Source organism: Strongylocentrotus purpuratus, unplaced genomic scaffold (genome assembly GCF_000002235.5).
Source record: "Strongylocentrotus purpuratus isolate Spur 01 unplaced genomic scaffold, Spur_5.0 spur5_scaffold_20, whole genome shotgun sequence".
NCBI classification, from domain to species: Eukaryota; Metazoa; Echinodermata; class Echinoidea; order Camarodonta; family Strongylocentrotidae; genus Strongylocentrotus; species Strongylocentrotus purpuratus.
Genome location: NW_022145606.1, coordinates 19,162,050 through 19,183,270, shown reverse-complemented (window position 1 = coordinate 19,183,270; position 21,221 = coordinate 19,162,050). Strand labels below are relative to the sequence as shown.

The 21,221-nt window shown below is 36.3% G+C and overlaps 2 protein-coding genes across 2 annotated transcripts; both read left to right on the top strand.

The window, feature by feature from the left end:
* On the top strand, positions 1–10,587 carry LOC115927627. Its single transcript, XM_030993735.1, has 9 exons — positions 1–337; positions 1,082–1,200; positions 4,445–4,672; positions 5,843–5,985; positions 7,787–7,871; positions 8,234–8,411; positions 9,288–9,484; positions 10,131–10,316; positions 10,582–10,587. Exons 1-9 carry the CDS (start codon positions 268–270, stop codon positions 10,585–10,587), a joined length of 1,212 nt encoding a protein of 403 aa, XP_030849595.1. The 5' UTR covers positions 1–267.
* A 128-nt stretch (positions 10,588–10,715) lies between these two features.
* Positions 10,716–11,864, top strand: LOC115927278. Its single transcript, XM_030992995.1, has 2 exons — positions 10,716–10,831; positions 11,316–11,864. The coding sequence occupies exons 1-2, from the start codon at positions 10,718–10,720 to the stop codon at positions 11,628–11,630; spliced, it is 429 nt and encodes a 142-aa protein (XP_030848855.1). The 5' UTR covers positions 10,716–10,717; the 3' UTR covers positions 11,631–11,864.
* Positions 11,865–21,221: the final 9,357 nt, after the last annotated feature.

The following is a 21,221-nucleotide window of genomic DNA, read 5'->3' as shown; positions in this document are numbered from 1 at the left end:
GTAAAGTTTGCTCCAATTTTTGTCTATTTTTAGTTTTGCTCATTCTTGATGAGTAAAGTTTGCTCCAGTGGCATTAAATTTTACTTAACTCTGAGTAAATTGCACTCCCAGATTTACACTGCCTCCACGAAAAGCCCTGCACAGCACGCGGCCGCATAGGATAAAAAACATGTGTGCATAATACATGCATACGGTATATACTAAAGGCCCTGGCCCTATATAGATCTAGTATTAGTACACCAACCAACCTGAGTACACAGCGGTGAAATGGCGGACGACAAAGTTGCTTCGTTGTTGAGGAAATGGGAGCTGACCGACCAAATCGTCAATTTTAGAAGTAAGTATGCATTACCAGTAGACCAGAGTATATATTTCTTTCTAATTCTTCAACATGATTTTTTTTTTTGGTACTGTCTGATCGGGCACTGGGTATTGCAGCTCGAACGCACAGCCGTTGTACTGGGTGGCGCAGCCCCGGGCTGAGCCGGCCGTGGTCGCGTGCGGTCCTGTCTCCTAGCTGGTACCTGATTTTGGTCTGTGCATGCTGTGTCTAAGTTAAAACTAGGTCTACAGCAGTACAGCTTTTTCTTTGATCTTGAATCAACATTGTATAGCATTTATATATTTACTCCATCTGATCTAGATTCTAGGCTACTGACTAGACTCTAACTTGGAGTCTAGGCCTACATGTATGTATGATATTTATAAGACTGCCGAAATCGGAAGACTTCCGAATTCTGAGTTTGCCCGAAATGATATGAGATAGGGAGAATTGTTTATACCAAACAAAATATAACAAAGATAAATCCTCTTTATTTATTTTTTTTCCTACAGGTGTTTTTTGTTTTTGTTTTTTATTTGACTCAAATCATTAAGAACAAAGCTAGATCCTACAATGTATAGAGCCGAGGGGTCTACATCTAACTTAGATATAGACCCTAGATAGAAATGACTGAAGTAAAAATGCGATTGTCATGTATTCTGTATGGATTGAATCACACCTAGTTAATCATCGTTGTATTGATAATTGATAATTTTTTACAAAAAGTGGAATTTACCATATCTTTTTCTTTCCATTTAGATTGTGGCATTGACTCATCAGCATTCAAGCTGCTTGATGCAAGTCTTGTGAAGGACGTGATCCCGCAGTTGGGTCCAAGACTTAAATTCATTGACCGTTTTGATAACTGGAAGAGAAAGGTTAGTAAGCAGCCATAAGATATTCCTGGAAAGAAAATGTTTTCGTGTTGCAAATGTGTGAAATCATTTGAAAAAAGTGGGGATCTATGGAACCATTTAAAGATCCATAACATCAATACGAAGACCAGAACAAAACTTGTGTGTCATGTGCAAGAATGTTTTAAAACATTTTATCATGGTTATAGCTACAAGCGGCACTTACAATATCATGATTCCATTGCACAAAATGTCAGTGATGAAGATTCTCATGGAAATGCTGTTTCTGATGATGAAAGTGTATCAGATCAGTCAGAAGTGCTGCCAAATGAAAAACCCAACGAGGAAATATCAGCAAATATCAAACATTCTGTTTCTGAATATTTGGCAAAACTTAAAAGCTCTTCCCTGCCATCATCTACTGTGCAAAGCATCATTTGTGACACACGGGAGCTGCTCAGGAATGTAAATGAAGCAGTTCTACAAGTGTCAGCCCCCGTCATTGAGGACATAGCTCATGATATCAAACCGTCAGATGATAAAATTGACAGTCTACAGTCAGTCCTCCACATGGTGAAAGATCCATTTGATTATTTCAGTTTATCTACTGTCCACAAGCAAAACCAATATGCCCACGAATGTAAAGTTCTTATTGAGCCAGAAGAAATTGTTTTGGGCAAAGCATACAGAGAATGTTTGAATGTGCGTACTGGAAGGACTGAGCAAAAACAAGTTGATGAAACTTTTCAGTATGTGCCAATAGGAGACAGTCTTAAAGTGTTGTTGGAACAACCAGGCTATATGTCGGTCATCAGTCAAGAAAAAGACAGTGCTGGTGAGAAAGAAGTTCTTCAGACTTATAGAGATGGATCATATTATAGGACTTTTGAAGGGAAACAAAACTGTTTGGATATTGAATTGTTACTCTATAATGATGACTTCGAGACAGCAAATCCCCTCGGTTCAAAGAAAGGGAAACACAAACTTCTTGGAGTCTATTTAACTGTTGCTTCTTTGCCCAAGAAATATCAAGCTAAGCTTGAAAATGTACTTTTGGTCGCTTTAGCAAAATCTTCTCTTGTGTCCAAATATGGTGTTAATGCTGTTCTGCAGCGTATTTCTGATGATCTTGAAGTTCTCTTTACCGAAGGTCTTCATATAGATAGTCCAGATGGATTCAACGGCACCATTCGTCTCAGACTTCTCCAGGCAGTCGGTGATAACTTGGCTCTCAATACCATACTTGGCTTTGCTGGAAGTTTTAGTGCAAACTACTATTGCAGGTTCTGCAAGGCACTTAAGGCAATATGCAGAAAACAGGTAGTTGTTGATGAAAGGTTACTTCGTACTAAAGAAAACGTTGATTATGATATCAGTTTAAAAGATGTATCCCAAACAGGACTCCGGAGATCATGTGCTCTCAATTCACTGAGCTATTACCACGTATCACAAAACTATGCTCCTGACCTGATGCACGATTTCCTAGAAGGGTTACTTCCATTTGAGATGAAACTTGTCCTGTCTGAGCTCATACAACAGGGCAGATTTAGCCTTGATGAACTAAACAGTCGTATTCGGTCATTCAGCTACGGCGTAACAGAACACGCAAACAAGCCCAGCCTCATCCTTCAAAGTCACCTTAACAACCCATTTGGAGCAAGTGGTCAAAAGGCATCACAGATGAGCTGTCTTGTTGAATTCATACCTCTGATTGTGGGAGATAAAGTTGAAGAAGGGTGTGAATACTGGAGGTTGTTCACAATTCTTCTGGAAATCTTCCAGCTGGTCATAGCACCAAACATTAGCATTGCTGTTACCTACTACTTGCAGTCAAGGATTAGTGAGCATCATCAGTTGTATTTGCAACTATTTCCTGATAACCATCTCCTCCCCAAGCATCACAATCTTCTCCACTATCCCCGAGCAATGAGAGAGCTAGGTCCTTTGTCACAGTATGCTTGTATGAGGCAAGAAGGAAAGCACAAGCCTTTGAAAAGGTGGGCAAAAACTTGCAATAACTACAAGAACATTGCCAAAACAATTGCACGTAAACACCAGGAAGATCAAGCATTCAGAATGCTCAAGAAAGAAAACATCAACAGCGAATGTGTATGCATCCACAGTTCAGAATTTGTTAAAGTGTGTGATCTTGATAGTGAGGCAGAAGTATGTCAGCTGTTGAGCTGTGAACCTGATGCTGTACTAGAATTGTGTGATAAAGTAACATTTTATGGATACACATACAGACCTAATATAATGTTGCTAACTGACTGGTGTGGTGAACTACCATCTTTCTCAAGAATTGATTGTCTTATGAGAAAGCAGGATAGACTATATTTGATGATCCAACCATGGAAGACAAATTACTTTCATGATCACTTTCAAGCCTATGTTGCATCAGAAGATGAGTTGGCTACACTGCAGTTGGTTGATCCTGAAAACCTGTTTGAACACAGACCTGTTCATGCAGTGAAGAGTCATGGTATTGCAGATCATCGGTGGTACATTCCTACCCGATACATGCTGTCATAACTGCATCAAAGTTAACTCAGAGCCAAAAGTGACTTACAGGTACAATACACTGTAGTTTCAATTCCTCAATACCCGTTCAAACTTATGTACTTTCTTTCAACGAATAAATGTGTATGTACATTTTTTTTTCTTAATAATGGCCTTTACATAGAACTGAATATTTAGAAGGAGCAAAGTAAACCCCTCAAAGACATTTTTGTAATTTAACTTTGATCATCCATATCTCTGTTTACTGTAGCACTTCTATGCATCATTATACATTCATATAATAGGAATGTCAGTTCATTTCCATTTCAAACAATACACCATCAGTAATGAATCTCAAATAATGGAAGGTATAAAACACCTTAAATGTAAACACTATTAGTTCAAAAGTGTTTAATTATCTTTAGGATACAATGTTGGCACTCATGCAGAACCACTTCAATATGACAAGATCAATTACACTCTATCTATCCTAAAACAAATTAAGAAATTTGCCATCGACAGTGAGCACTAATTTTCACTTTTGACATGGTACCGTAATTCAGTTGTCTTACACATTCCATAATGTTTAATTTTATAGCTATTTGAACTAGTACAATCAGAAGCATCTTTTCAAAGGAGAATAGACATACATTACAAGTACATTTCAATAATTTTGATTTCAAGTAAAATGATGTGAAAAATCGAGATAATAATTTAAATGTTGAATTGCAGAAACCTTTTGACAGACTGTGTATTTTCATCCTTTCAGGATAAAGCAAACGATTCTGCAGAATCTGTACTGACAGGCATGCAGATGGGCTGGGAGTCACCCGAGCTGTCTGATGATTTCATGATATCAGATGTGGAATCAGTTCCTTTCGACCTTTCTCAGGCTTCAACTATTGCAGTAGATGAAGATTCATGCTCATCAGTAGTCAATGATTTGAACAGCAGCAGTGACACGCCACCACTCAAGCGCCAGAAAGCAGTAAGATACGTAAGTTCACATTTTTAAAAAAAATTGTAATTCATTCAGTCTAAATAATTAGGCCATATTATATTATTTACGTGTATTTATATCATGGCTATTCTAAATGTTCTCTAGGTTTTCATGGTGAGTGAGTATTCACAATTGAAAGCTTTCGTTAAACAATCACAATTCCGCTAGCGCCGGACCCATTTGTGCGGTTCCCACTGCATAAAAAGCCAGTTGCACTGAATGATTCTTTGAGTTATACTCCTGACGACGAATAGAGCATACTGTTCGAAACATGTCGAGTCGATATCTCCTTTTATTGAAATAATACTATAGTTACAAATACTATAGTTAACCCTTTCAAGAAACCAACCGTTCTTTACAGAAATAAACTCAACAAGGAATACCAACAGTTCTTTTCAGAACTAAACTCTTCGAATTTGTGAACTGGTCACAAATTTTCTGATCTTGATCTTTTTCTATTTTTCCTCTTTCCATTTCATTTCATTTTTCAGTGTTTTCAACACCAAAACAAAAAGCTAAAAACGTATCAAATTGAAAGCTAAAAAACAAGTCTTGTGTTTGTGTTTCTAAATTCAAATTCCATTGCATTCACTTCCTTTCCTTTATTCCTCTAATTGCCCTATAAGTGGGGCCCTTGAAGAAAGATACATGTATATCAACGGCCTTTTCCCTAAGGCTTACCACATGGCGTTAACGAAAGCTTTCAATCAGATCTATTCTTTTTTTATGTGGAAATAAAAGTCCACCACTCTGTGTGTCCCTGAGCAAAGTATTTAAGAGCCACGCTGTCTATGATGTTAAGTTCAGAACAATAATAAAAACATTGAAATTGTAAGTCCCTTTAGAATTCAGAGATTTAATTAAATTGACTCCCAGTTGCTATTTTTATCACCAAGGTCTGTTGAAAACAAAGAACACTCTATCTGCTGGGTAGCACATTTTTTGCATGTTATTTTGAGCTGTGATTATCCCATTTATTACTATGCATGCAAAATCGATCAAAAATACATGCACTGTATCTGTAAGAATCCCTTTTTAGCAAATGCTTTTGGAAGATGTTGAAATGTGCCAGAAAAGATTTAATACCACCTGTACTATTATGATAAAAAATAAAAAAAACACACACACAACATTTTCTTAACTCGTGCAATTCTGATTTTTTTATAGGATGTGGGTGAAATTCTAAAGAAAACCATGGAAGGAAGAAAAACGTTGGAGGAAGTAACTCGAATGAAAGTCTGCGCACCACACAACACTCGTGTCGTCTGTAATTTGTGTACAGAGCACCTTGTAAACTTGCATGGCCTAAGGTAATGAATGTTACATGTATTTGCAATGGCTCATATGCTATTGCCTTGTTTCTGTCTGCATTGTGCATTCTTCTTCTTTCTTTTGCAAGAAATCACATTCACTTTACAGCAAGACTTTGACCTTCCTGACTAGGTCCCTTTCTCATGTCCAGTTGATTTGAAAATCCTCCTTTCCCTCATCAGGCATCTCATTTTTCAAAGTATGGTATAACAGGGCTCTGAAGGATATTTGCCAAGCTTAAAATATACCTGCTACTAGTAACCTTGAGTCAAGTGAGACAACAAATAACAAGGCTAACACCGCATATTGTATGGTCTATGGAGGATGGAAGTTTATTCTGGAACTCCCTTCCAAATCATTCAATCTGTAGATGAAAACAGAGAGAATAAAAACACATTGTTTAGTGCAATACTCAGAGATTTACATCTTCTTGTTTGCTAATAAACATATATCGCTTCATGGAATAATCAGTTGTCATGAGTGACTTATTTATACGTCAATAGTAGCAAAATTATGTTTTCTTTAAGAATTCAGAAAATCACAAGCTTCACTTGGTTTTAAGAAATTCAATTAACTAGTTGACTAGAAATTTAACGTCCTGTGGAAATACCGAAATCTCCTTAAAACACATGCAATGTATAATCTTTCAAATGTATGATTTTCATTCAAACTACCTAATTTGCTCTTTACTGTATTTAAACCAAACTAAATCCTGAATAAATAAACCATGCTTAACAAAGCACTAAATAACCTTGAAACCTCTTGGATGGTTTATATATAACAATATTTCCACTATTCACATATGGTCTTTGCTTTTTCTTAATCATTAAATGACATGCTTTATTACTGCTGCATTGTTTCTTTTTGTGGCTCAAAAGAACATCCAAATTAATTTATCCAGAACTCATTCCAGATAAATCTGACCGAAATGAAATATGACCTTTGCCTATCGACCTACATCTTGACTGACCAAAATATCTTGAATACAAGCTCAGGCAAAATGCAGCTTAACAGCATTCATTTATAAAACCTGTTTAAACATTCAGCCCTTTTCTCAGGCATTCTTTTGTTCCGTCTGTTCTGTATCCCTTTTAAATACATGAAACCTACTAAGAACACAAAATGGCTTTCAAAATACATCTTGTACATTGTACCAAATTTGACATAGCTTAATCCTACAAATCAAACCTTTGTTTTGTACCAGAATTTCAGTACTTTTGTAGGCTTAATCTTATCAAGCAAACTAGACAATTTTACTCTTTGTTTATGAAATTGACACTCTTCACTTGCTAATACATGTAGCGTAGCTAGCGAACATATTAACAATAACTCTGTGTTATAACAATTTTGACATCAAACTTCAATCTCAAAACATCGTATCTAGAATTTATCAAATTCCTTTCTCTTTCATATCATTATTAAATTTAGATATTTAACTTTCATATTACTTACTCTTTGGGCGATATTAGCCTCGACAAATCAGGAAATAAAGGTAAATTTGCCGTCTGCAAATTCGTCAAACTTCTTCATCGTCAAAGTATTGTGGCTGCAAAGTAACCTGGGAAATTTACGGTGTCTTTGAGAACGAAAATATGGTGTTCGTGAAATTCAATAAGAAAAAGAACTGTTTCACCGAAACATTGGGGCATGCACATTAGGTTAGCTCAAACCACATCCTTTGATTTGGAGTAAGCTCAACTACACCACAATAATTTCATTCTAGACACTGTTCCACATGTGTATTTTCTAACATAAGTACATGTACATTAAACTGTAATGTTAATTTCTCTTACTAAACAGACCTGGCCCTGACATGAAAGGGGCAATGGCCTCCTCAATCATCGCAGAGTTCCCCTTCCTGAAAGATCCAGCTGGAAATGGAGATGTGAGTAGACAGTTTGTGGAGACTGACTTTGTGTCAGTATTTCAATTAAAACTCATCTGTGGCACATATCAGTAAAGTCCTTTTAGTCCAAAGAAAAATTTCTTGTTACTCATTGGAATATTGTGATAGGAAGCACATTATTAAATTTTCCCTTGTGCTTCATGATGGAAGTTTCAGTTTCAAATTTTCTGTCTGTGAGTTACTTTCATCTAGCTCTTTATTAATGTGATAATGGCCTGATTAATATTTTATATTTTCTCATGAACTTTGAAGATAGTAATTTATTTGAAGTTATGGCTATATAGTTTACTCCTTGAATTTTTACATTATTCATGCTAATGCACAGGATTTTTTTTTTAAAGGAGGAATGGTACTTCAAAAGCTCCAAATGTCCTGCAGGTGGTAGGATAGAGAATAGACTCAAGTATTTAAGAAGAATAACAGCGGAGAAAGACAAGAAGCAAGTCGGGGTTGGCAGTCCTGAGGATATAGCTTCAACATCTTCCAGTGAGGATCTAGCATCTCCTCAGATGAATTATGGTATGCACTTACAGATGTTACCAATAATTTCCAAAGCATATAACAGTCTAATGCAACCTGTTGAATTTTTACTGGTCCAGTTCAACTGGAACAGTATTATTTTGTTCCAATTTCCTGAGTTACCAGTTGAATTTTTACTGGTGTAACTGGTCCAGTTGATTCCGGTTCTCCTTTTGGATAGTCAAGCAGGCTTAAAAAATACTTGCCCAGTAGCAAAAAATTTGTTCCCGGGGTTCAAGCTAAGTAGTAAATAACCATTGTTATATGTAGATTGTGTTAATTTTCATAGTTTGGCCGCCATGGGCATGTTTATAGCAAAACTTAGAGAAAGGGATCCGACTTTCTTTGCATTTTTCGAGTTGAATGTAATTTTGTATTTCCTTTTTGTCCCATTGAAGTACTAATTTCTTTGGTTGGGGTCTGGCAAATGCATGTTATAGCAAAATCAGCTCTTCTTGAAGGGAGTAAATGCTGGTAATGTGACACTCTTTTCAATTACAGGTAATTTGGCTATGTTGAATCTTTTGGGACCATAGAAATCTGTTTTGCTTGGGAGAAATTTAACCTAGAAGAGTATACATTAACACATGTTTGCATAATCTGGTCTTAAAGATTGCTTTGACTTGGGCGAATATTTGACGTATGAAAGGTCGACTAATCAGGTTTAACTGTATTAAAAAATAAGTCAAATACTACCTGGTAAAACCTTGTTTACTTTGATACTAATTAGCAGCCAAATTAAATTTTAATGCTGCCTGATAAAACATACAGCTTAAAGTTAGAAAAATACTAGGATGAACAGGAGGTTCATCCATTTTAACTCGGGCTTGATTTGATAATGATTGATATCTTAAGAGTTCCATTATTATTGATCAGATCTTGCAGACATGAAAGTCATCACTGAATGGTTGAAAAGTCATAACACCCCCCAAAAAGATGTTGTGGCCAAAATGCAGCTGACATCAGCATATAGAAAGGACTTTGTACATTCAACACTGCCGGGAAGTTCCAGGAAAAAGCCTTGTGTGGCTGAAGTGCTGGATGAGTTTCCACATCTCCTTTCCCCTGGAATGGTAAGTAAATGTTTCATTACCTTTGTTAACTGTCATTACGGTTTAATAAGCAGGTCCCTTATCTAACGAAATCAAGATGAAGGATATTAATACAGTCGGTTATGTACACATAAAAATAACTGCTTTTTCTGTTATATCTACATGGAGCATTCAACAAAAACAAAAAAAATACCTGCACACATTCTGAAAATGACATTGTGTGAAGAACTCCTCAAGAATCGTCCAGTGAAGTGGTTAGAAAAGTAGGTTAGGGTCTTTTTTTTTTTATTTCACCCACTTTATTAATTGTCCAGACATGTTATCTATATTTTCTTTTTTATCTTTTTTTTGTTGATTTCATTCCCAGAGGAATTCCATGATTCAAAATGTTACATTTAAGCAAATTTGACTGGGATAAATTTTGATACAGTTTATTCAATATCTATTTAATTTGAAGTCCTAATCTTGTAAATATGCATTCACCCACCCAAGTATTTGCTGGATCACATTGCAGACTGTGCATGACTTGTTTTACTTGTACTATTCTTATGATTTTCATGTCAAATTGATGCAGGCCAATACATGGCCAAAAGAAGAAAAAAAATACACCCGTAAAAAAAAGACAATGAGATATGCATGCTATAGATTTTATCTTTCTGATTCATAGATTGAGCAAGACTACGAAATGCTGTTTTCGGGGAGAGGAAAGCACCTCTATACAAAGTGGCCGGTGGTGTCTGCGTGCATCCTAGAATATGCAAACCGAGTAAGCCCAGGGTGGAAGGCCAGATTTAACGTTCAGCATAGAAAAGACACAGACTTCAGTCAAGGTATGATATTGTTTACAGATATAGTAAGCAAATTGGCAAATAATTGTACTGCTCGCTTCACCATCACCCAAAGTTTTTCTGTAGTTCTTATTGTGTTATGAAGAAAATCTATGATTGAGTAGTTTGTACCAAAATAAACAAGTTTTCAGATTAAATCTTATTTACATTATGTTTGAAGAAGGAACAAATAACAAACCCATATATACATCGGAAGGGGGAGGGGTTAATTTTGACTGTGCAGTTGTGATTCCATCTATTTTTTTATTTTTTTTCATTTATAGATTTCAGCATTAAAAGTCGTCACAAATATTTTTTTTTAAGTCGATGGATACAATGAAGGCCGAGTCAAATAGTGCATGAAAATATGATAAACATGTATCATCAGTCTAAAGAAATTTTCTTTAATATTATTGATACAGATGAGATGATGAACCTGGCATTTTGCCTTCTCTCGCATTTGTTCCCTGGAAAGAAGTCAACAAAGGGAGGAAGAGCTTCCATCCAAGAAGCCTTGGATAATTTCATTGACTTTCAAAAGGTAATTATAGCAATGAGAAGATTCATGGCCATTCCAAAAAAGAACTGTTTTTTTTTTTTTGGTAGATTGGGAAGGGGAAGTGGTTAGAGGGTAAGAAGGTGAAAGTGAGAAGCATTACATGAAATAGCCCTTCTCTCAAATTTTGTGGGATGATACATTCTATGGCAAATATTTCACAATGGGCTGTGGATATATGTGGCACCTTAGCTGGAGATATTTCTACTTATTTTTGCAACTTTCCAAGACACAATATCACTATTGTTTCTTTCCATACCCAGGAATAACTAAGTTGGTCGATAACAATGTCACTGTATATTTAAAGATTAGATTTAATGGTCAGTCAAATAAGTAATAATACCCCCTGGATAATTTCTGATGCACCTAACATTACATTTCAACTGTACTTCAGCATATGAGAGTGTGTTACAAGCAATTATTATGCACATTTCATGGTGGCAATTTTTTTTCTTTTCTTTCATGTCAGGAAGGGACCAATGTAGAGGCATACAAATCTTCGCATGGGAGGAACCAACCTTTCATCCTAGCCCTAGGAGGACACTTCTGCAATCCAGCTCAGACTTTTGTTGTATTGGAGCACCACGTTCTTGAGCAGAAGAGTCTCGTTGCAGCTGTAGATTTGTGCTACAAGATCTTTCAGATCTTTGATCTACAGTATCCATGCCAGGCAAGAGCAATGTGGGTCGTGATGGACACCATTGCTTTTGATGTCAAACCAGGAGCTCAAGAGTCTGGTGCAGTGAGAGCCTTCAGGGCATATTACCATTTCAACCAGAAATAAAGCCTTGGAATGTGTTGTTCTATCAACAGGCCTTTTGAAATTGAAATGATCACTTAGAAAATTGTCATTAAAAAGAAAACAGATTTATGAACCCCAAACTATTATAATATTTTGAAAGAGTAACTCCTCCCACATCTTCGGTACCATTTTTGTGTGGTATGTGTTTACGCTTGGATGAACATAGCACATTGATCAAAAGATGTAAAAAGTGTCAAAGTAGGGGTGTAGTTGAAATAACCCCCCAAAAAACAACCCCACACATATCAAACTGGTGTAACTTTTTAACGGAACAGTATTGAGCAATTAACTTAAAAGAAGTGTTCTTACACCTAACAACTACATTCTGTGTAAAAAAATGAGATAGATCCGTGGAGCCATTCACGAGTGAGCACACGTCAAAGAAAACAATGATCACTTTTCAAGAGTATCAATAGTCCTTTTTATGTCTATAAGTGACCATTTTCTCTTTGATGTGTGCTCACTCATAGAATAACTTGATAGATCAATCTAATCTTTACACAGAATTTAGTCGATAGGTGTAACAGCACTCTTGCTAAGTTACTTTGCTCAAAACCTTTTCGTTAAAATGTTATGCCACTTTGATCAGGATGGAGTTGCTTTTTTGTTGTTTTGATTTTTTGGCACAAGTCGAATTATACATGTTCGCAAACAATGCACCATGTTCAACCAAGCGTAAACACATTCCACATTAAATGGTGACGAAGATGCGGGAAAAGTTACTCTTCCAAAATATGTATAATTTGGAGTTCATAAATTGGTTTTCTTTATAATGAAAATTTTCTAAGTGTTTAGTTTTTTTTTATTCACTTGGTAATGCAGCACAGTTTTTAGATTTACAATTCCTGTTGTTATCTTAGGATTTTAATAACATCATATTCATGTTCTTTGGAAAAACCAATCATACAGAAAGATGCTTGCAATGTGCTCTCCATTGTTCTCTCAAATAATCAACAACTCTTCGAATTTGTAACATTTTGAATTAGCATTGGTTTTTATATGAGGGCAACTCTTGTGTTGCATATTGTCCTGGGCATGTTTCATTGTTGTAGTTATATGCAGCCAAAACGTTAACAGCATATATTGAGATTTTTATTGTGAACCAAATTTATGGCTTATGTACATGCCATTTTCTGTATTTGTTAATTATATATATGCCAATACAACAAAATTCACATTCCCATGTGGCCAGGACTACTTCACACAAATGGGGCAAACATCATGGTTTTTGCGAAACCCATAAACTGGCACTGGTATGAAGCCATTCTACTAATTCTGAGTGGATATTGGGTGTGAGTGCATGAGTGAAAAAGCCAGAATAATAGTGACCACGGTTTCTATCAGCTACATTTTTAGTGTTTTTCTTTTTGTAAAAACAATGGGAAATTACATGGAACAGATGCTTCAGCCTTCTTCAATTTTGACACAAAATTGCATACTCTTTCATGCTGCGAAAATTTGTTAGAATCAGCTTGAATATGAAAATTTTTGAAAAATGGAAGATTAAAAAAAATTGTATTTTTTCTTTCCTAAGCGTATTAAGTGTTAAAGAACAAGACCCATTTTTTCTTGTTTGCTCTGCAGATTATTGAAGTTCTTTTGAAGTCAAATTTTAGAGGGTAGACTGTAATCATCTGATCATTATCTCTAATTGCTAAATACAAAAGTGTCTTATTTTTCTAATTATGCAACTACCTTTTACTTCTTGTTTCTACAATAATAAATGTTGGGCTTCTTTTTTTCTCCCTTCTTTTTTTTTTAGGCTGAATTTCCTTAGATTTCTTAATGTTCTGTGTTTTGATATGCATTTTAATATTTGCTTTCTTGTGTTGCATATTGTCCTGGGCATGTTTCATTGTTATAGTTGTATGCAGCCAAAATGTTAAAAGCATATATTGAGATTTTTATTGTGAACCAAATTTATGGCTTATGTACATGCCATTTTCTGTATTTGTTAATTATATATATGCCAATACAACAAAATTCACATTCCCATGTGGCCAGGACTACTTCACACAAATGGGGCAAACATCATGGTTTTTGCGAAACCCATAAACTGGCACTGGTATGAAGCCATTCTACTAATTCTGAGTGGATATTGGGTGTGAGTGCATTAGTGAAAAAGCCAGAATAATAGTGACCACGGTTTCTATCAGCTACATTTTTAGTGTTTTTCTTTTTGTAAAAACAATGAGAAATTACATGGAACAGATGCTTCAGCCTTCTTCAATTTTGACACAAAATTGCATACTCTTTCATGCTGCGAAAATTTGTTAGAATCAGCTTGAATATGAAAATTTTTGAAAAATGGAAGATTAAAAAAAATTGTATTTTTTCTTTCCTAAGCGTGTTAAGTGCTAAAGAACAAGAGCCATTTTTTCATGTTTGCTCTGCAGATTATTGAAGTTCTTTTGAAGTCAAATTTTAGAGGGTAGACTGTAATCATCTGATCATTATCTCTAATTGCTAAATACAAAAGTGTCTTATTTTTCTAATTATGCAACTACCTTTTACTTCTTGTTTCTACAATAATAAATGTTGGGCTTCTTTTTTTCTCCCTTCTTTTTTTTTTAGGCTGAATTTCCTTAGATTTTTTAATGTTCTGTGTTTTGATATGCATTTTAATATTTGCTTTCTTGTTATAAGATGAAGAAATTAAAAGATCTTTTTGTAAACTACACACCGGCATTAAGGTACCGCCTGCTTTGTAACGTTATGGAGTCTTTTTCAGATATGTTTTTTTTTTTAATTTGGACAATTATATACTGGCATATTCCACTTTTCTGTGAGTTTCATGCATACTGGTTTTGAGGCTCTATTTATATGCATAATTTCATAACATAACATCATTCCGTCTTGGCCTTGGAGTTCATTTTCAGCAGAGTTTAAAGATATGTCCTGTAAAAAGGAACATTGGGGTCCATGATGACATTACCAAATAAAAATTGATTTACATAATGAATTGCTAATTTATGACTAAAATGACGTTTACACATGACACATATGAAAAAGGACACATGGTCAAATTTGATGTAAAACATAAATTAAACCACAAGGAGCATTGTGAAAGGAGTTTTCTGGCCTTATTTTAGTAAAAAGAAAATTACCTGAAATTTGAGTAAAACACACTTTACTATTCACTGAGTAAAACAAAGCTCAATAATGGGTAAAATATTACCCATCTAGTTGATTAAAAACCTTTACTCAATTCTGACCATGTGCCCATACGACTTCATTTTGAGTAAAATTTTACTCAATATTTCTTAGAGTGTACAAATTGATTTGTTCACGACAAAAACAACTTTATTTTATACTTACCCCACTCTCTCTGACATTGTTTTCCTCGTGCATGTTTTGACACTTTATTTGATTCATATTACATTAAATTTGTGTATATTTTCTCTAGCGATGTTATCGCATGTTTTGTTTTCTTTAATTTTCGTTGCATCTTGTAAACAGTTCTGTCGTATGATCATTATAAATCATATAATTATATCATCAGTCTGTTATTTCAATACATAGATCCTTTGAATCTTCTTAAAATTAGATAACGTATATTTAAATCCTTGATGTTGAAAATGATACTTAATCAAGAATGTCGTAGTTTCTCCTTGAATTTGATTTAAAAAGCGTTTTATCTGTATTACGATTTTTGTTTATGCATATGATATCCGTATTGTCGGGAACATCATCAATATGTTTCGTTAGAAGGAAGACGCTCATTTTCAGAATGTTCTTTCTTTGCAAAACACTAATGTTACAAACAAAATTAAATACACTGTACCCGTATCATCGGGGATATCGCAAAACTCCCAGGGAGATTATCAGTTGCAAATCAACATAAATTATGCCTAAATCGTAAGAATAGAACATGCATCAAAAAAGAAGAGCGTTACCAGGAAATAATGTTTGAAATTTCACTTCGAACATATCTCAAGAAGAAATTAGTTTATCATTCTGTTCCAAAGAATTTTAACGAATATTTCTTTACGAAGAAGGGGGGGGGGGGTTACAGCCGCGGCCAGTTTTAGATCTAGGTCATTGTTGAGAAGAACTGAAATACGTATATATTGTGCTTAATTGGGGCCACGTGGTATCGAAAGAGCGTAGTGCGTTCTAAAACAAATAATACAAGCCATGGCAATTCGTTCAATTGCTTCTCGTAAAAGAACTGTCTCACTAGCTGTCTAAATAATGATCCATCATGCGCGTGTTGGTATCAAGTAGTAGACGGAATTTATAATGATTGCGTTGTGTTGGGCCATTTTTTCTTTAGGGGGGGGGGGTTAGCCCTTATTCTTCTTCTACTGGGTCATCACGAAACACAAATAGTGATTAAATTTTCCGCAATCCCTTTAGCAGGCGCGGATCCAGGATTTCTTAGGGGAGGGCGCCCAATTTTTGTTTTTGCTCTTGAAAATGTGAAAATCGCGCCGGCCGAAAAGTCGCTTAGTTGGGGGGGGGGGGAGGGGAGGGAGGGGGGAGGGGAGGGAGGGGAGGGAGGGGGGAGGGGGTAGTGAGCACAATTTTTTTTTTTTTTGCTCCCGAAAATGTGAAAATCGCGCCGGCCGAAAAGTCGCTCAGTGGGGGGGGGGGGGGGGGGGGGGGGGGGTAGTGAGCACATTTGTTTTGCCCTCGAAAATTTTAAAATTTGCACCCCCCCCCCCCCCCTTGAGCGCCGGGGGGGGGCAAACCCCAGAAAAGGTAAACAAAAATAACCCCCCCCCCCCCCCCATGGATCCGCCACTGCCCTTCAGCGCCGAGGGTAGAAAAGCCTATAGAAAAGTCAGCTGGACAATAGCAATTTAATGTTGGTCGAACAATCAGGGAGAAATACTGGGCACACATGTACACAATATTAGCCCACGTCTTCAATATAACCAGGAAATCCCGATATAACTATTTAAGCACATGCTCACAATATGAATTTCAAATCTGGCTATTGTTTGGAGACTTATTGTTATAAAGGAGTACTTTTCACGCACCAAAGTCCGGCTGGTCTAGTACACAAACGTCCGGCCCGTATTGACTTTACACACCGGACTTAGGGGGCTGTTTTCAAAAGGAGGGAACATGGATATGCGTACCCTAAATAACACTCAGTGGGGGGAGGGGGGGCGGTGCGCTTAACGGCGAAGCGCTCTTTGTGAATTGTGAATTTGTGAATGGGAGCTTAACTTTGAAAAGCTTTCGCGCCCGTTCCAACGCATTAGTTATTCATGTAATCCCCGCGTGTGTGTCCGCTCTCGTCTTGAAAGATTTGACTATAAAATTTTCACTTTGGCTACTGATTTGTTTCATTATTATTTTACGTACATGACATTGATTTAGATTCTTATTCTGATTGTTAATTTCCCTCCCAACATCGAAGTGTTTTAGGCATTGACGTTGGCATGATTGTTCATTTCTGTTCATCAATGTGTTCAATACTTCAATTATATTAATTTGTTCACGAACAAAACAGAAACGATATGTATAATTGTATTCTTTCTGTATGTTTTGGCACATTATTGTTTCATATTGCCTTATTTTGTTCTGTCATCCGATCAAAATAGGTCATATATCTATATCATCAATCTGTTCTTTCTCATGCAAGATCGATTTAAAGAATAGAAACGTAGGTTCTCTAAATCTTCGCAAAATCAGCTATTGTATTTTAACACCGTGATTTCAAAATGATACTTATAATCAAAGACATTGTAAGATTCTGCTTGAAATAAGATCATAGGGCGTTTATAAATATGTCATACGAAACGAACAAACATCTGCGAATTAAAGATATTACAGAAATGATAATCGTATTGTCGGGAGCCTGCATTATCAAAACGTTTCGGTAGATGGAAGACGCTCTTTTTCGAAATGCACTCACCAAAATTCTGCTCGAATCATAAGGAACACTGTCTCCCTGCAAAATTATAAAACTAATTTTACGAAAAAAAACGAATATCTGCATTATCGCGGAAATCGATATACTCCCAGAGAGATTATTATTTGCAAATAAACATTGTAAATTATGTTTGAATCGTATGGGACCTTGAAGAAAGAAGGAGTGTTTATCGGACACGATATTCGTTATTTTCACCTCGAACCATTCGAAATCGCCTATATATGTTCCAAACATGAAATTTGATTGAATATTTCTTCGCGAAGAAACTGTATTGGTGGTGGCATTTGACGTAACAATTTGTTGTCATCATTTGCTCGTGAGGTTTTGACGTTTCATATTTGTTAGCTAGCGCTAGTAAAGTCTTTTGTTTTAACGTGCACTGCATTGGTGCACTGTATTTTGTTATAAGGCCTGAACACGTCATGTTCACATTGGGTGTTATATAGCATAAGGATATTATAGTACATGTAACTTTTACAAGGACATTGTTATTGCAACGCAATGACAAAAGACAGCTCTTTGAGCAGCTAATAGTTGGTGCGCCCATTGTTCCGCTCATAGGCGGCTATCACCAATTACCGGGCATTATTTGTTATTGCATCATTAGTTTTCTATTTATTTATTTAGTTTTGGGGAGGGGGATATTGTATTACGAATTCATGACCCTTATGCATAATGACCATGTTCTAAAATTACAAATAGCGGTCTTCATGAATAGTTGTCCAATGAATAGCGGTCCTTATAACTAGCGAGCGGAGCCCTCCTGATGGGCCTCTGCCATTTACGTCCGGCCGTTCACTTCGCCGCCCCCCTCCCTCAGACACACACACACACACACACATAATACGCAGCCTTAATAGTGTACCTAAACAAGAATCTATAGCAAGTCGGACAATTATAGCGATCAAACAATAGCCTTGCTCGGCCGCGTAAAATCCTGCCACAGCATTCGAACTTTTCTTTTATATTCGTTCCATAGAACTCTACTTTATCTTCAAGCTAGGTGAAATGAAAAGAGCGTCATCATGAGTAGATCTTTTGTTTGATGTTATCCTTCTTCTCCCTAGTTAAGTCAAACCTCAATTTAGGCCTATCCATAAAAGGTAGCTTCCTGTACCATTTGCTTTTTTTTTTTACCTGACTGCTACATGAAGCATATGCTCTGAATTAGGCAAACAGGGGACCGGCGGCTTTAAGACCTCTCCGAACGAAATGTAATGTTGAGTTATGCCTTACCAAAGGGCACTAGCATATCGACTTGGTTTCTAACCAGGGAGCTCCCGGTTACGAGCTGCTCTGCTCTACCACTGGGCTAAAGCGCCTCCCTCTTTTTAAAAAGATCTTTTAAAATTTGCGTTTATTTTTTTTATTTTTTATTTAATATTATTAAGAATCAAAACATGTTTGGTATGTTTTTGTATCTGTGCAGTATGATTTCAAAATTTCACTTTCGCCACTTAATTATACAAATCTACGAATAAATGATTCGAATGTTAGAGCAGAAATCGATGTTTGTATTTGTGTCCCTGCCCGTTTTGCGATCATTTAGTACATATAGCGCAAAGTAGAAGTCGAATGATAAATTATCACCATGAACTGCTTAATGTTTTGTATGGCATTTCCATTTGCTGCTCAACTTTATCGCCATCAAGCTACGCTTTTTGTTTACATCTTCATGACACACATGTTTTATAATCTCGATATAGTTCCTAGACTCTTTTTTACTATTCATTCCGCTTTTAAAAAGAGCTATGGAATTATTACGATTTAAAACGCATTATGGACGGGCAATTTTCGAAGGCAAATCTCTGGCGTGATATCCTGCCACAGCATTTTATGTTTTTTCCTTTAGAGCGAACTTTTCTTTTGTATTCGCTCCATACAGAACTCTACTTTATCAAACAGCGAGGTGAAATGAAAAGAGCGTCATCTTGAGTAGATCTTTTGTTTGATGTTATCCTCCTTATCCCTAATAAGCAAACCTTCAATTTATTAGAACCAAGTCAAGGGAGGAGAAGAAGAAAAAAAGAGGATTTTACTGACAAAATATATATTCTTCCAAGCTCAGGCTGTGGCAACGCGTAGCGTCAAAATGAATGACGGGAAAGATAATTCCTTTGTCCATTATTAGGACGCTAGAATAATATCGCGATGTGGGAATTATACAAATATGTTGATAATCATTCAAATTACAAACATAACAAGCGTCCTAAACAGTAATCAATTTGCCGACTATAACCGCATACATGTATTCATTCACATCATTCGCCTTTTATTTTTTTGTTGTTGGGGACAATCAAGCTCGCAATTAAACAGCCATTAATCGTACATAGTCATCTTTATTTCACATTTCATACAGTCGTCACAAAAATTAAAAGGAGGCGTATTAAACCCAACAAAAATAAAATGTGTGTTGATTGCCCCCCGAAACAAAGACGCTCCCACCAGACAAGTTCATGCTGTGCTGTAGCAATGTACATCGCAAAGCTTCCACAATGATTGGAAATATAATACCCCGCCCGTTACGACGCAAAACGGCGCGAGAAGAATAGATCGCGACGCGAGAAGAATACATCAAGTTTTTACAAACAATGGAATGTTTATCAGAACGAGAACCGGAGGAGGGGAAGACAGGCTTTGGCCGACAAATACTTGCTATATATCAAGTTTAAGCTGTACCGCGCATCCCGAGCGAGAACAATGACGCGAAAGATAATCTTCCATCGCCTGGTAGGGCGCAAAAGGGCGCAAAAGGGCGCAAGAAGAATAGAGCGGGTTTATACCAACAATAGACAGTTTCTTTTCATATGCAAGAATCAGATGAGGGTGACTATTGCGCCCCTTCGCGCCCCTTTGCGCCTCAATGCGTCTCTTGAGACGCGACTGTTCTATTCATCGCGCCCCGACGCGTCCGGGCACAGTCGCAACTTTGGAAGGCTCCCCTAACTGTTACGTCTTTTTCTGCACAATATTAAAAATGGCGATTTAAATTACCTTGAATTCTACATAATAATGAATGTTGAAATTGAATCAAATGGCAGGGTCATGGAAATTGTAAATCCCCAAAAAGAACATTCGGACATTATTTTGAATTGCATTTAAAGTGACACATCATAATTGTAAATGGAAACTATTCAAAACAGTAGAGCCAGAGCTGAACATGCGGATAAGACAACATCTAAGTTTATCATCCGGAATTCACATGAACGTGTTTGTTAAAATTATATTCAGTGCGTCCCAGATAAGAAAACAGAATTAAATGGCTACCTCGAACACGCCATGAGCCGTACAAATACAGGTGCATATATTTTTCATAATCAAAATGGAGAAATTTACAATTAGCAAAAGACAATGAAAGGTTAGAATAGTCGATGTATATTTATCTTTACTATTGTATATAAGTATCGGTGTATTGTAACAAATATGAAGGGAAAGAGGAGGCATTGGCTAACAGCTACACCAACAGTATAATCATTTTAGTTACGTACGTTACTTACTATGGTAAATGACAAATAGACAACAAACAAGCAGACAAAAAACGTAATGTTTAGGCTAAAGTTTTTAAGAAACTCACCATTTTAGCGATGTCGTCTTTTAGCGCTCTTAACAATGACAAGCGCAGCCATCAAAGTAAACGATCACTTGGTCTATTTCTTTGGTTCGTCGGTATTTTATGCAAAGAAACT

Excerpts from the sequence above, each read along its gene's own strand:
- LOC115927627 (XM_030993735.1), top strand. The coding sequence starts at position 268 with ATGGCGGACGACAAAGTTGCTTCGTTGTTGAGGAAATGGGAGCTGACC. Across the intron at positions 338-1,081 it reads CCAAATCGTCAATTTTAGAA|ATTGTGGCATTGACTCATCA; the intron begins GTAAGTATGCAT and ends CTTTCCATTTAG. Across the intron at positions 1,201-4,444 it reads TTGATAACTGGAAGAGAAAG|GATAAAGCAAACGATTCTGC; the intron begins GTTAGTAAGCAG and ends TCATCCTTTCAG.
- LOC115927278 (XM_030992995.1), top strand. The coding sequence starts at position 10,718 with ATGATGAACCTGGCATTTTGCCTTCTCTCGCATTTGTTCCCTGGAAAG. Across the intron at positions 10,832-11,315 it reads ATTTCATTGACTTTCAAAAG|GAAGGGACCAATGTAGAGGC; the intron begins GTAATTATAGCA and ends CTTTCATGTCAG.